The following is a 17477-nucleotide window of genomic DNA, read 5'->3' on the forward strand; positions in this document are numbered from 1 at the left end:
AGAAACAACCATTGAAAGATGTTTGCTCTGGCTTTTATGTCGTGTGTAGGTTTTGCAACACATGCATGAACAAAGAGCAGGAGCGAAGTTAAATGACATGAACACATAAATTAATGCAGCACCAAATAACAGACAATTCTTCGTGATTTTTACAATCTATTAATAGCAGATACAAAATTGCATTTTGATGAACTTTCTACCCGATTCAAGTTTTCATAGAATCGGTAAAAATATTAGGAAGAATGCTCATTTTTTTCTTATTATTAAAAGCAGCAGTATAGTTTACCATTTCCCTGTTTACACTATGTATGGAATTTTGGTTGCTCGAAAATGGGAAGTATAACCCACCAAGAAGAAAAGAGAGAGAGAGAGAGAGAAAGAAAAAGGAAAATAAAAGGTATTTAAAAGGAAAAAAAATTAAAAGAGAAGAGACTGTTTGCTTTCTGAACAACTAGTCAATCTATTGTCGGATCAACATGGACTTGACCAAAGATATCAGGACATCCATCCCACTTGCCATCTTCCCTGGCTTCCCAGTAACCACCTAAGTACCGGTATGTATCGCTTTCTTTGTCTTTTGCAAACCACTGAGGTTTCCAACCGCTTTCCTGCATCTTTCTTGCCTGCATCACATAGTTATGGTTCCATCAAAGAAAGCTTATAAGAGAGTGAGTTCAATATACCACTTAAAAAGTTGTGAGCACCGAAGGCATCCAAACATAAGGACATGAACTGGTCCTTATTTTCAAGGTTAGCAAAGACAATTGCAATTCAATGGAACATCCCAGAGATGCCCTTTTTGCGGAAAATGGCTTCTGAAAGTTTCAGGGCTGAACTAAATTGAGTGTTAGTATAGGGCAGATTTGTGAAGGAAATCATCAAGCAATCAATGCAAGAACCCTTATATCGAAGAATCCCTAAGACTTAAAATATTGCACCAAGCAATTAGTTTCCAAGAAAAAAAAAAACAATTGAGCAGATTTGTGAAGGAAACCATCAAGCAATCAATGCAAGAACCCTCATACCAAAGAATCCCTAAGACTTAAAATATTGCACCAAGCAATTAGTTTCTAATAAAAAAAAACAATTGAGCAGATTTTCACAAACAAGGTCTGGCAACCAATGACTTCCCAAAAGCAATCATTCCAACGTATACTGCAAACACAGAGAGAGCAGTCTAGTGCCCAAAAAGGATCCAACCAGTGTGGGGTATGTCCGATGGTTAATGTATTAACGCTTGCCCTAGTAAGCAAAGAGGTTGTTTATGTGACAAAGTCATTTTAGTTGCAAAAGAGGAACCTTGCCATGGAACTGAGGCTTCGTACTATTTTAGTTGCAAAGGTATTTCATGGTTGAATTGATCTATTAAAGATTCAGCAAAAGAGAAAAGAAGAAAAAAGAAGATATTCCAAGCTTAACCTGACGTTGTCGCTGTTCCAGTCTCAACTTCTCAGCATTTGCCATTTCATATTCCCCGTTTTCCAAGCACCTCTGATCTGGCCTTAGCCTTGAATCAGTCGATGGAAGTTTTTCCTGTCACACAATTGAGACAAAATACATAAATAAAAAAAAAGGTTTTAACCAGTAAAACAACATTCTCACCTTTAATCCAGGGGTGAGTTCATTCATTGTTATTGCAAAGCGTGTCAGATTGTATCTGGTGGGACACTTAGGTGGTTTGCTACGTTTCCAGAGTAAATGTGCTTCCGACAATAGTTCAGATCCTTTGCCTTTTCCAGAGCAATCTCCGTACACATAGTGCATACTCTCATCCCATTTTCCAATGAGTGTTGCTACAGTTTTCCCATTGCGATCCTGAACTATACCTTGCACCTACAATTAGTTTACATTTAGCAATTACTATGTCACTAAACGAAAAGCAAATGATGGCATTAGAAAATAAGAATCTATGAATCCACTAGAATGAGTGCAACCATAATACTAGGCATCCCCCAATAAACCTATGAACCAGTGACTTTCATAAGCTACAAATCCATGTCTGGCACTTGTCTGACACTAAAATGTGTATGACACATGCAAAACATGTAATAGACAGCCAATTAATGTCATACTCCTAAAACTTTGTTGTAGTTGGACAGCTCAGACACTGAGTTGACAAGGTTCAACGGTTGGCACAATCATTTCATGCTCCAATCTATTTCACATGCATATAATTTGTTTTTTGATGAATATGTATATACAAGTTCATACTAATTCCATATAATTGAATAATTACTACTTCTTAATATGTTTTATGATTTAGTGTGTAGAATCCTTATCAACCAATACGTTAACTGGTGTAGAGGTAAGCTTTGTTTTATTTAATTGTTAGCTTTGGTTTGTAAATGTAATGTTTTACTTATTATTTTGTAGGTGCATAGAAAATATATTTTTTAGCCATATTCATGCCATGTCGTATACTACCCTTTTTTATTTTAAGGGTGTTGTCTCATAACACGCCTGCATTCTGTTGTATCCACATGTCCATATCGGTATCTGTGCTTCCTAGACTTCTACCAAGTATAAACACTGCTCAGCCTGCCTGGATTTATTTGCTCAAGAACCCTTACTAACCTATGGGACAATAAAACAAACATTGGAATAAAAAGGAAAAAAAAGACAATCCGGAATAAAGGAAAAAGGAAGATAGATACATATGGATGAAATAGTTGAAAAAAGTTGGAGAAGGATAAAAACACACAAGCCATTCTTTTCAAATGAAAATTTGTGAGGTCCAAAATTTTTCAACATGGAGAAAATTCCTAAATTGATGCTTAATTTATTCAAATGTGATATAATTCAAACAATGAATAATATTCTAGAAACCAACATAACCATATTTGAAGTCGAACAATTAAAATCTGGTTCGGATCATAAACAATAAATGATCATTTTCTTCAGTAAATTAACCAAGAAACCAAAACTATAGACCAATACAATCATTAAATTTGAAATCCATAGAAAAAATGACAAACACTCAGGGAAAAGAACCATGCTCCCTATTATATAATACAACAGTAGAAGAAACATATGCCAAAATTTTTGCAGGAACAATTAAAATCTGGTTGGGATCATAAACAATAAATGATCATCTTTCTTCAGTAAATTAACCAAGAAACCAAAACTATAGACCAATACAATCATTAAATTTGATATCTATAGAAAAAATGACAAACACTTGGGGAAAAGAACCATGCTCCCTATTATATAATACAACAGTAGAAGAAACATATGCCAAAATTTTTGCAGGCTATGCATAAGACATTGAATGAAGGCCAACTGCTGATGTACTTTCCTCTCAAGTTATGATTTTCTTGACCAACATGTTGCATAAAACCAAGGTTTTTAATTTCGAATGATACCACCCATACCGATCCGCCAGCAAATCCGCACGCGGATCACCCGCTACCGGGCGGTACCATCGATTGGGACTGTTTCTGCCCCGTTACCACCTGAAATCGATCAGTGACAGTCGATTTCGACCGTCGCCGCCCACTACCGGGTGCTATTAGTTGAGAGAGAAGGAAAAAGAGGGAGAAGAAAAGGGAGAACTTGGAGATCCGTCGCCGCCCTCTCTCGTCGAACGCTGCAAATGAGATGTTGCCTCCTCGTCTGAGGTGATAAGGCCTTGGCGTCGTCAGCGACTTCTCCTAATGTGTGCAGGGAGAAGAAGCCTCGACGTGGGCAGAAGAAACCTCGGCGATGTTGCCGAGGCTTCGAGGTTTTTTTCTCCCCACCCAGGGAGAAGAAACGATGAGACGTCACCCCTTTTTTTATTTTTTTAACTTTTATTATATTATATTATATTATATATATATATATATATATATATACCGAGGCATATCGCTCAGTATACTTGTACCGTACCGAGTTGAACTCAAAACTCCGATACAGTACGAAATTACAAATCTTGCATAAAACAAGTGCAAATATAAAACTTAAATCAAAAACATAAAAAATTCTAATTGTAGATACATTAAAGAAAACAAAAATGAGCAACTAGCACTAGAACTGAAGAAAACAACATTGAAGGTATGCTAATCGTTAAATGAAACCCAAAATTGTTGCAACAGAGAAAAAAGACACGCAAGATACCATGTTCACCATCATAAAAGAAAACGAGAGGAAAATCTGATTACCTGATGAGGATTACGGTCTATTATTGACTGCTCCTTAAATTTTAGTTTGCATGAATATTCATGATTTCCTTGTATGCGCATAGTACCATAATGATCACAATAAAGTTTTCCCAGTATGAGGTTGTAAATGGAAGTTGTCACCTGAAATAGCATATTTTAAAGTTCTATATGCAAAACCAAAATCAGATTTCAAATATTTCATGCAAAGACCATTACCTTGTTCCATTGAAAAACTTCACCATCTTCAAATTCAAGGGTCAGTACACCAACAGGATCAAGCTGAATTGAACGACCCCAAAACTTGCTTTTCAAATTGCTATCTGCCCAGAACTTCCATCCCTTTCCCTCACAATGACATGCAACAATCATGGGGTGATGACTGACCTATAAGTGGTAAATAAAATAATAGTATTAACAGTTTATCTTACATAACAAAGAAAAAGTGCTTTATAAAAATGTAGTGAAAGAACAATTCAGAAGGGGAAAACATGAGAACATAACAATTGAGAGCAAGTATGATATAACTTCTGATGGTAACAAGCATGAAGAAACATGCATCCAATGAACATATTGATTTGAGATACCAATAAAATCTCAAGAGCAGTATTATCTTTGAGTAATGGGCTTCAAAACTGTAGTTACAAAAGATCCTACTAGATTGAAGCATTACAAGGGCCACAAAAACAGAAGGGCAGAGACCAAAATACTTAATTTGATTATCCATCAATGCTCAGTACACGCTGGCTTCCATGTCTTGACCTATTTTATGCCTTGTTCACAGATATTAGAATCAATTCAACTGTGCAGTATCATCTAGATAGTTTGATCAACCTTACAGGTTTTGCATATCAGCAGGACAGATATGTTAAAAAATTTGGAAACTTATTTATCTCTGGTTAGAGGGTTTTATCAATTTATTGGATGTTGGTTGCTTAAAAAAAAAAAGAAACCTATCATGACACTGACAAAAAAAAGGAACTTATCCGTTACTGGAGCTTGTTACTAATTTAACTTCTAAAAATACACAATGCAACAATCCTTCTGTCATATGAGTCTTTGAGCATCTATTTTACGCCCCCAAAAATGAACATACACAGAAAAAGAGAAGAGGGTTTCAATTTGTCTTTAGATGCTCCCATATGGACCAACTACAATCACTAACAAGGTCAACAACCCATTCAAATTCTCAATGAATAAGAAAATGCAGAAATATACCAGGTTGGTTTATTATGAGAATCACATATGCTATTACTAGCAGACAATTATTTCTCACCTTGTTTACAATGATGCATCCCTTGACCCACTTTACCGTTTTCTAAACTCCAACTGTTTCAAATCTTAATGAAATAAACCTCGGCATTCTCTGGCATGTGAGATGAATCTCAGTAAACACACACAAAAAATCTATTAGCATTAATCCATACTAAGAGTAAACCTGATGACATTTTTTCATTCTAAATTTGCACCTTTATAATACAATTACTTTGGAACGACCATACTTTTTCTGACAATGATAAATAGCTATTAATAAACTCTGCCTTATCGGATGCTATTTGTCAATATCCACAAAATTCAACAACAATATTGTATTCAGCTATAAATCAACAGTTCAATGACCTTCAAGAAGTTCTATGTCCCTTTCAAAAGCCACCATATATCAGACAAACATGACGCAAAACAGGAGACAAAAGGATGAAAACGCGCCCATCCATGAGAACAAACTAAAGTTTAAGAGCTAAATATAACATATGAAACTAGAAAAATGTGATCAATTGCAACTCATCACTCTAAACATATAGTTATGAGATCCACACATGAATTTGCATGTTAACCTGCCTTCTCAGAGAAGAATCTGAGGCCTTTGTCTGGATAGTCAGCCTCGTATGTTTCCCCGAGAAGTGGATTAAAGGGCTTGCAGGTTCTGCCATCAGTTGAAGCATATCCAGAAACAGCAAATGCAGCAACATTGAGTATCCTCATAAGACCATTCCCCTAACATTATATTAGAGACCAAATATCAAGCTAAATACGAGTGCGAATTGAGGCCTTGCAGGAAAAACTGCACCATAAATACTTTCATGTATTCTATTGCATCTGAAAAACCTAAAAGAAAGAGTGCTGCAAGTTATTTCAATTTCAAGAATATGTAAGACCTTAAGTGTTTGTCCAACACATAATAAAACAAGGCAACATTTCTGTTCTTTCATTGTGTATGGAATTCTGTCCAGGTTTTCTCCCTCCATAGCAACTAACATGTCCTCATTAAAATTCTATATATTGTTGTAAAGCATGCCGCTTTCAATTTGCAACATGGTTGTTTGTCTAGAACTGGAAAAGTGTGAAATATGTCAGATGATAGACCACGTCACTGCTTAGGCATAAATTTCACTGTGGTAAAAATAACTAAATGGTTCAACCTACACCAAATGGTACATTAAATAAAGGCATCTATTCGTCAGATAAAATTCACTTAACAAGTTTCATATGTCTGGTATGCTGATGCAAAACATGTACAATTATGTGACATAGGGCAAGGTGCTAATGAAAAGCACATATTTAAGTCATGAAGTTGTAAAAGAATGGTAGCAAAAAGACAATATTTAGCAAGATAATACCAGACTCCACATGATTACATAATAGTGGAGCCTAGTTGATTTAGTAATTTAATTTGAAACTCAACATCCAAGTGGTGCAGGAAAATTTCTAGCTTCTCCTATCAATGTCAACCTGGCAATGCAAATTAAATATTAGAGTAAACATACAGCTATTAGATTGAGATGTACAAACTCACAGTAATGCAGAAATATAATTAAGCTTGACAGAAAAGAAAAGAAAACGGAAATAAATTCTTCCTTTTGGAATTTACAAACATCAAAATGGAAACAAATTCCTGACATTGTAATTTGTCCATTAACCATTTAGCTCCCAGAAGGAACTGAAAACTGTGGGAACAAGTATTGAAGACAAAATGCACATACAAGTCTAAGCAGGCTGTTAATATTGAGACACGAAGGGTGGGCAGGCCATACACAAAGTTAATTTACTTCACAAATAAACTTGTCCATCATAAAACATATGTTGATATAAATTGGTCTAACATCAGTGTTCCAGTTTAGACTAGAAATAATTAAACAATAACTAATGCAAATTTATGCCAACAAAAGAACTTTGCTTCAACATGTATCTCATCGAAAATCTATTGACAAAACGTATGAAATTATAAACAAATAAATTGATGATAAATGCAACTAAAGCTGAAATTTCTCAAGTAACCAAAGTCTACAAATAATCAATATCTCCTTTGTGAATCAATAAATTTCAAGACATACCTTTTTGCCCCACTCATATGCTCGGTCAATTAGGTATGAATATTCCAAATCCTCAAAACATTTCTGCAGCGATGACAATGGTTCGTTAAAATAAACAGGAAGGCAAACTTTTGTAAGATCCTTTCCGATGTTGTCCTTGATCATCGACCAGAGGCTCACTCCTTTTTCCTTTTCAATTGGATCAGGCAATTTTTCACGTCTCCTAACATTGGGATAGTTGGGTTCCACAGATTTCATAGAAGAGTCACTAGCACCCACAGAACCAACACCATAATCATTCTCATCATCAGAATCGAATTCAGATCTGTGGAAGTCAGATTCTGTACTCTTAAAAGAACTTGATGAAAGAAAATCTCTCGTATCAAAGAAAGTATTGTCTTCTTCATCAGTCTCCTCTTCAGCAGCATCTGGCCTTTCATTGTCATAATCAGATTCACTTGCACTCCCGTCTGGAGAAATAATTAATGGGTGAATATGACTGAACTACATATCTCCAAGAAATTGACATCAAATGAAGAAAAGAAGACAATGCTATATTACCAACATAAACCAAGTAAACAACTCGGGGACCAAGTGAAGAAGCTATAGAAGTTAAAAGTCTACCTGTCTTAAGCCAAGAGTGATTTTATAAAAGACCAGAAAATAAATTATGACATCAGTGCAGAAAGATTCCTTATTGAAATTAATCTAAAATTTGCAATTCCAGTCAGCAAAAGTGAAAAGGTTCACAATATAGGTAGCAAGTATAAAAATGAAAAATTAATGAAGGAGAACTAGCTGTCAAAGTAAGCCAACTGGAAACTACCCTGTCAAGGTTTCTGTTGTTGTAAGCATTTGCACTTGTAGGGCACAGATAAGAATATAGGCAAACGGTTGAAAAGTGAACAAATTCATGGTGTTCTTTCAGGAATGTGGACAAAAAAGCTGCTTCCTGGAGAAACTAATATAACAAGCAAAAGAATGTTACCAAATTGTAATGTGTCAGTACTTATAGTGAGGAAGCATGATAATGTTGCCAAAGCCAAACAATGCAAGTATGCAAAATTATTCTTGATGATATCTAGCAGACTGCAGAGTACATTCCTAAATACCAGTGTAATAAGACATTCACAAACACTGCAAGATAGACAACAGATCATACTGCAATAATACAATCAACTTGAGATCAGACTCCTGAATGTCAATGACCAACAAGATGGCATTGTATTGGTCAGCAAGTCTTGGTGGGGAACTTTAAGAATGAAGTTCTCCTGCCAACAAAATTAGCCATCTCCCCATCTACAAAATTTTACCAAGATCATTCTATAATCTCAACGAATCTACATGTTCAGCCATTCACAGAGTATAGGAACTTGTTACTAGTTAATAGCTACAAAAATGAGCATTTTTTAGCAAAATAAGTAATCTGTGATTTAAACTCTCAGCACCTAACAAGGAAAATAAAAAAGAACTCTGTGACTTAAATAGTAACATTAGATATCAGCACTGAAAGATAAACACTCTAGTGAATTTACAAGTCGAGACCTCATCAAAAACTTGCAAATAATGAGCCATTTGAAGTGGACTCAAGTGAATGGAGGCAAATGCTAATCAACAAACCAGAACATAGCATCGCCACAAATGATGCAGGTAGCAAGTAGGAAGAACGAGATCTAAAATAAACAAAACTATGATGTAATCAAATCAAATAATTAAGTTAGGAATTAATTTTTTTTCCTTACTTGTCATTGTAATTTAGGAAATCTTAATCTATTTCCTTGTTTGTTAATACGAATTAGGAAATAACTATTAAGCATTCCAAATAGAATAAGATCATATTTGTTAATATATTAAAAAAAATAATCTATATTAAATAAATACGAAAATAAAAATAAACTTCCTTTAATGGAGGCTCACCTCCTCCTATTTAAGGGGAGGGATTTCTCTCCTTCGTTTCTCACATAGCCCAGCCCTACAATAGGAGAAACGAGAAGTTACATCCTGTTGACGAGAGGTAGGTTTCCCTACCTTTCTTGAAAATAAAAGTTTTAGTTTTTATTTTGATTCTTTAAATGTTGAATGTTTTGTAGTTTGAAAAATATTTTTTAATTCTTTAAATATCAAAATTTTTATTATTGCATTAAAGTCTATCAACTGAAGTTTTTATAATGTTCTTTAACCCATGTTTAAGGTTTTTATTTTTAGATTTAAACATCTTAAAAATTTACATGTTTTATGTATTAAATATATGATATTTCTTGACATTACAACTTATCTTTAATCTCATCTGGATTAGAATTTCTGTTAGATTAAAATATGTTATCTAAAATTTTGATATTCTTTTATCTGAAATTTAAAATATACTATTCTGAATGATTCAAAATTTATTTGACTAGAATATGTTGAAATTATACATGTGTTAAAAAGTATGATTTCTATTTGAATTTAGAAGATTATTTTCTTGTATTAAAGCTTATCTTCAAATCTATCTTTTAATGTGTTATTATGCTTTTGTTTATATAATGGTTAGTAAATATATGTTTTTGTATGAAATTGGATATGAATTGGATCGAAATTGCTCACAGGCCAAGCGCAACACATAGGTCATGCCACAGCCCACTGGCCAGGCCCAATCAGTAGACCAGGCCCAGCCCGTAGGCTAGGCCCAACTCACAGATCAAGCCTTGGCCCGTAGGCTAACCCAACCCAACCATCATGGGCCGTCACATGTGACGCACATGATCAGTCCATGGGCCAGGGCTAGGCCAACCTTGTGTGATGCATGCCTAGTCGTGTGTAATGCACATGACCAATAGATGGCCTGACCAAATCTAGCCCAATATTGTAATTGGATTTGAGCCCAAATATTGATTAAACTAAACTAGACTTGATTAGTCTAGATCGATTCAGGGTGATTCCAAATCGATTGACTTAATCAAGTCAGTTTAACCTAAATTGAACCTAATCTAATCCAAATTATACTAGTCTAGGGTGGTTCCAGACCAGTTAAATAAGGATTAGAGATCGGTTCAATTAGGTTATAGTAAATTGAGTTCAATTAGATCGATTGAACTAGGGTTCAAGTCAATTGAGGGCTAATTTGTATTATTTGATATTGATGATATTTAAATGAGATGTTTTAAATGTGTTATTTCATCCCGATATGGACATGACCAATCTGAGATTATGTTATTTCCCTGCCGAGAGCAGGTAGGGCAATTCCCTTCGAGGATTAGCGGGCCGTCAGACGTGACGACTGAACGGTTCCTCCATCCGCTGTTAGGAGGAATGTGTCCCTCACTTTGGCGGGTGAGGGACACCACTTCATCTGCTGTTGGGAGTGCGATATGAGTTTGCCTCCATCCGCTGTTGGGAGAACACAAACTCATCCTGTAGGATAAAGCCTCTCCATCCGCTGTTGGAGGAGTGTTCCTTCGGGTATTTGATATACGCCAATGGGATGATTGAATTTTGATCATGTATTCATTTTAAGTTGACTTTTGGGATTCCTACTCAGCGTTGCTGAATTTTCTTTGTTTTTGATTTTCAGAGCAACCTCCCTCTAGTACTAAATCGGATTCTAGTGAAGAGCGGACCTTCCTCTACCGCTAGGTAGAGCCACTTGGATGATTCTTGAAGTTAACATCACTATGTTTATTTTTCTACTTATGATTTGATGAATAAATGAAATGTAATAAATATTTATAAATGATAAATAAAGTGATGTTCATCTACTTGGCTTTGAATGTATGAACAGATATGAAAAAAATAATAATCCAAGATGTGACATATGGAGTTATTTTAAAAAGGCAATAAGTCTAACAGTGTAGGACATGTCTGTTCATTCAAAGGGCAAGAATATTGAGATAAGAAGAGCTTCGAATCATGTTGGACCTTGCAAGAGAAAAACATAGATGAGGTTCAAATTTCAAAATTGAACTAAGAAATAAATCCTGCAGAAATCAACTAATAACAATTAGAGTGAATAACATTAACATGGAATTACAGGTCAGCATACTGTACATCATACCACTATATTTCTCATATCTTGATCTAGACACTGGCCCATGCTCTTTTAATTGTCTTTGGCTCTCATCAACAAGGGTATTCTCCAAGTCAACCTTTTCTGTCTACACGATAAGAAAGAAGGGACATTTTTTAAGTAGAAATTCATGGCAATAGAAAACACAATTCAGAAAACTAAAACTCAGAATGACTGTAACAAACATTATGTGTCATTCAATGGTAATTTAACAATTGTGAAATAATTAGTAGGGTATGAAATTATGAATAGTCATCAGGACTAATGATCCATGCAGTAAAGTTTCAAAGCTAATAGGTTCCAGGATGAAGCAAGCTTCAGCATGTCATTGGTGTAGATTACAGAGATCACAAAAATTAACAATGCCACAATGTTAATGCACAAAGTGGATGCAATGCTGTTAAAATGCTGATCTAGATCATAAAATAGTAAGATGAAGAGTAAACATTGTTCATCTGCCAAATGAGAAATCACATATAAAAACTATTTAATAAATGATGTTCTGTTTCAACTTTCAGATATGGTTCTTTTGATTTTCACAAACAATACCTTGTTATATTCTTCTCTTGAAATTTTTTATTCACTGAGTATTTTTTTCTATGATCTCAAAAATCTTTTCCCTTCATCTTAATAAGATAAACTGTTGCACTGATTTCTATTTTTGCTTTTCTTTCCAACTTCAGGCCATAATATTAGTAAATTAGATATAAATTCATTAAGAAAGTGACTGTAGGAAAAATATATGATGTATTATTACCTAAATGCAGTTCTCATTTTCCTTTCATATGAAAAAGGACAAATAGGTCACTAAAAAGGTGAAAGTGATACAAAAGTATGTTTTCTCATTTTCCCCCCTAAAGCTCTTTAGTTCTTTAGAAGGGAGGATATTAAGTTCAACTTCACATCTGTATCACCATGAGTCATCTGGATGCCATGGAACCAGATTTACTTCACATGTTAAAGCATGGGTAATAACTTGCATCAGGAACCTTAAATTTTACACTTCGTGATATTCTGATCTAGACTCCATATTTGGTCTGACTTGGTTAGTTCCATGATAAAATTGACCTGCCAATTCTGACCAACCACAATCAATCACGACTAGCCCTGAAAAACTTTTAAGCATAAAAAACCCTTCCTTCATAATATTTCAGCTGTATGTGTCAATTTTTTATACTGTTTTCTTTGTTCTTTTTATTTGTGTGTGTGTTTTTTTCTATTTTGCAAGGGGATCTTTCAACTTCATAATGAGGACACAAAGCATGCAATTTGCGTTGTTTACATGAGTAGAATGGTCAGCCATTTTCTGTGCCCCCACCTCCACTTTAATTATAACATGCAGAGACAATTGTATCCATAGATGAATAGACCATGAAATGCTTATATGTGAAATATCCGTTGATAAAGAAGCAGCAACTAGAAAGTAGAAAGTAATCTCCATTCAGCTGCGAAGTTAGAGAAAAAATTTTCATCTACTAGTGGAAGTGGATGAGGATATATCATATAATAATTAATATTTTAAACTCTTTGATAACCATAAAAGTACAACGTGTCCCGTCCCCTGGTGCTAGCAACCAAATTCCATTAAATTAATTCATTTTACATATTGTAAACTGACATTTTGTATTTTTTTCTTTTCTGAAGCATGAATTGATAAGATGGGATCTTTTATCATGGAGGTTTTGAATTACTTTACCCAACCCTAAACCCACTATGTTAGGCATCTTTTTTTTTTTCCTGTTTTTTGGCCAAAATAATCATGTAACTATTTTGGCTTGCGTGAAGTGACCTTTAGGTAGAGGGAAGACTCTAAAGAGAGTGATATATGACTAAAGAGTGTGATCTACATCTATGTTTTATGCCAAACCATTATCTTGTAGTCATATATGACATGCTGCAACATCTTAAACCACACCAATTTCATTAACTTTATAGTGCTCTTTGGCTCGAATCACTTTTAAACCTTCAAAAATATCAAGAAATATTGAAGAATAACAACCCACAAGAACATTTTGACATCAGAAGATGAGTTGTCATGATTTGGCTATTTTCAGATAAAAGTATCAAGGCAAAGTGGTCACTTATTCGCAAACTGGTGCCTCCACATAGGTAGACATTTTCTTAAGCATTACACTAAATGTTGAGACTGACTGATGAAGAATTACTGAAGGCATGACTTTGGTAATGAGTCAGTACAACTTCTTAATATTAACCATTTTATAATCACCGCAAACTCTAAAAGCACCTAAATTCAATTCTAAATGCACCAGGAAGGTAACTTTATGAAATGCATGATCAGGAAAAGATAGATAGTCGAAAAAGGAAAATTAAAATAACTTATTTATCAGAAATGAAAAAGGCCAAATCAACTCCGGTTTGAGACCATATAGATTTACATTGAGTCCAACACATTGTTTAGGGCCGCTTCCATACCCCCAAGAGATCCCCCATCACTTCTATTTAAATGTTAAAAGAACAGTTAGGATGCAATTGGGACTATGTAAGTTTAAAAGGACTCCATTTAACAAGAGTCCACAGGCTGTTAACTTAATCTGGCCTTGGGAACCCTAAAGGTCTAGGTCCTAGGAGTTCTTGTTAGGTGGGAAAAGAAGTACACTTATGGTTGAATTCAACAAGTGTTTGATGGTTTACAGGAGAAGAAGAACCGAACAGTTGGTGGTAAAACTTACTTTCTTATTTCCTAATTCCTCTTCTCTCATTCCTTTTGTTATCTGCTGATCCAAATAGGGGAAGTTCGATTTCCAGCGAGTCATGGACAGTGAAATTTGTCCTAATCCTTATGTATTATCTTCAATGCAACTCTACTTGCTGATGGGTACCCTTGTCATATCAATCTATCGGATCAAACAAGCCCCTAACTGCTCAGCACTGACTCAGGAACTTTCATCTCTGTCCTGCTAAAGCAAAAAATGACAATTAAAGATGATCTACTGACAAGAAGCATAACTAAGTCATATAGCACTGCAGCAATACCAGCTACAAATCCTTTCAGATTCAACCATTAGCATCAAGACAGAAAAAACCTGTCCCAGATTTTGGACTATCCAGGTGAACTTATAAAAAGAAGAAAAAGATCAGCTTATAATAATGTTGTCTAAGTAATATCCTGATCCGACTGGTCCCATTTCTATGGGCTAGGCTCTTGTCACAGCCTCAAAGAGCACCATACGGGCATGGTTCACTTTACTGGTCCGTGCCGATGTACTGATCAGCTATCGGTACAATACATATCAAATCGTAGTGACATATTAACACATGATACGGTGGGCCATACTAACAAATCAATATGTACCATCCATATCAATCACCTGTTGGACCGATACATATTGTCCGCACCAGACGATATACTGCGGTACAATGACCCTCATATATGGGTACTCGTTTTTAAGGGCTTGACCCATATGGTTATCTGTCGTAAGTCATGAGTGCTTGGATGTTGCTTGTGTTTGTCAAATAAAGGCAAGACTCCACATGAAATAATTTAGGTCACCTCAAACTTTAACAACTTGACCTATAGACACCCACAAAGATTCGACTTCTTAATCATTTCCAAACAAAGGCCTGATTCCCTAACAAAGTCATTCTTATTACTGAAAAGCTAGACATGTCCAATTAAAATGAAGTACACCAACACCAAACAAATTAAAATAGTAAGATGCATCAAAATATAAATAATCATGAAAAAAATAAGCGGACCAGCTTTGGCTCCAAACAAACCTTGATGAAGGAATAATTTTAATCTAATTTTGAAGAATTCCTACTCCCCTAACAAACTTCAGGCATGGATGGATTGCATTATACACCATATTGTCCTAGTTTGGTCATTGTACAGTACCAGTTGGGTGCAGAAAAAAGGAGTTTTGCCCATGTATAGTTGTAACAGGCCTGATAGTTGCAGTGCATCTGTACCATGTCAAAGCACAAGATCAATTGACAGGCTTCCCTATGCCCATCCAAGAAACTCATGATTGAGGGTGTCTTAATTTATGTCCATACTGTGAAAAATGGAAAAGATTCCCAAGTATAAGCATACCCCACTCCTGAAGTGCTTTCAATAACTTGTTCACCATGTATCCAAATATCGCATACTTGCTTGATAGCAATGTGACTATATCTAGCCAGAAGGAGATTGCTTTCAATAGTCTCTGCAAGATGCTACTCTTTTTTTTTTGTTTGAGATGAAACACAGAGCTACAAGTGCCATAAAAGCTGCCTTACTTTGAACATGTTTACTGTTGTTTATCATTTTAAGTTCATGGACATTGAAAGGCAACAAGTTATTTACGAGAAACAACAAATGTATCAGATATCTACACAGGTCCATCAATCAGAAAAAAGAGGCACCTCTAATTGGCGGAGGGTGTCGACTAGGAGGGTCTGCTTCTGTTTAAGAAGCACAAGCTGGTTCTGCATCGCATAAAACTCGCTTCTCATGATTTGTTCACAATCGTGTATCGCTGCCTCGTTCACCCCTTCTTCGTGTAGCCTCTGCTGCAACTTCTCCGTCGACACTACCACGTTGTCCACCGGCGCCATGAGCTCGCTGTTCGAAATCCTCGGGAACATGTCCTTCACCGCCTGCAGCGCCTCCATCCATGCCACCCGATCCTCCCGCGCCTCCGCCCTCAGGTGCAGTCTCTTGGTCCCGGTGAAGATGGAGAACCTCTTGTCGTCCGATCTACTCTCCCGGATCGATGAAACCTACAGAAAGCAAGAAAAGAGACAAGAATCTGATCAAGAAAGAAGCGGAAGATTACGGAGACATCCAAATTGGATCAGAGAGTGGTAGGACTCCGACCTTGAGGTGGACTTCGCCGACCGGCTTGCGTGGGAGATGGGAGCGACCATTCTTGCGACGAGAAATCCGGCGGACGGACTCTTCGCCTATGACCTTGGTCCCCTTCTCGGTCTCCCGGCTGACCTCGATGCGATCAGGACCGTGGATCTTGTAGTAGGAGAGGACGCCGTCCTGGAGCACGAACCAGCGCGGCCGCCAACCCTTCCCATAGTTGACCCACTTGTGAAGGATCCCAGCGATCCCGTTACCCACGATGTTGTTGAGCCGGACCTCGCGGTGGTCGAGGGCGTCGTGGGAGGAGGAGCGAAGTGAGGCGGAGAGATCGGACGGGAGGGTGGCGGAACGGTGGTGGTGGCCATGCTGCTGGCTGGTCGAGGCGCTGGTAGGGGTGGAGGGCCAGCGGAGGCTTCCGTTGTGGTCGTTGAAGCTCCGGCGGTGGAGGGGGGAGGGGTCGCGGCTCTGGACGGGCGCGACAGAGGCGGCGGCGGAGCTACGAGGGGGAGGGGGTGGCGGAGGAGCAGGAAGGGGCATTTGCGCGAGGGGATGGCGTGCGGCAGGGGAGGGAGAGGGGGCGGTCGCGCCGGCAGGTGAGACTGGAACGAGGGAGGAGCAGCAGAAGGGATTCATCTGATCTACCGATCGACTATTAGAGAACAGAATGGCAAGGGGCGATGGAGATGGCGAGGTGGACGGGGATCGCGGCGGCCACGTGCGGGTGATACGGTTGAGTTGGTTGGTTCCTTTTGTTGTTTCATCTCGCTGTCTACCTTTCTCTCCTTCCTCTGCCCAGCGATGCAGAGACCGAGGAGTCGACCCGACTCGAGAGGCGGCCGGTGCTCAATGATAATAATTATTTGGCAGGGGCCTTTATATATATATATATATATATATATATATATATGAAAAACAATTATTTTTTCTTGATTTGCTATTATCGAATGGAATTGATGGGTGAAATTTGTTGGAACTTCTGCTGATGATGACGTGTGTTGGATGCTTCTGAGGTGATAATACGAGGATCGTCTATCAAAAATATTTTATTTTATTTGAAGAAGATAAGGTTCATAGAAAATTCCAATAACAAAGAAGGGCTTTACTCATCGCCTAAGTAGATGTTTGACTCAGACACGCGTACGACAAAGATCCGATGCGCATATGCGGCAGTGGCG

General features: G+C 37.0%; 1 protein-coding gene across 1 annotated transcript; it reads right to left on the reverse strand.

The window, feature by feature from the left end:
- Positions 1-233: 233 nt before the first annotated feature.
- LOC135584709 (oxysterol-binding protein-related protein 1C-like) lies at positions 234-17160 on the reverse strand. The gene is made up of 10 exons (XM_065135051.1): positions 16309-17160; positions 15855-16211; positions 11478-11577; positions 7469-7917; positions 5976-6131; positions 4356-4523; positions 4140-4280; positions 1603-1833; positions 1420-1533; positions 234-623 (listed from the first exon to the last, which is right to left on the reverse strand). The coding sequence occupies exons 1-10, from the start codon at positions 16933-16935 to the stop codon at positions 456-458; spliced, it is 2511 nt and encodes an 836-aa protein (XP_064991123.1). The 5' UTR covers positions 16936-17160; the 3' UTR covers positions 234-455.
- Between the last annotated feature and the right edge of the window lie 317 nt (positions 17161-17477).

This window comes from Musa acuminata, chromosome BXJ1-3, assembly GCF_036884655.1.
Source record: "Musa acuminata AAA Group cultivar baxijiao chromosome BXJ1-3, Cavendish_Baxijiao_AAA, whole genome shotgun sequence".
NCBI classification, from domain to species: Eukaryota; Viridiplantae; Streptophyta; class Magnoliopsida; order Zingiberales; family Musaceae; genus Musa; species Musa acuminata.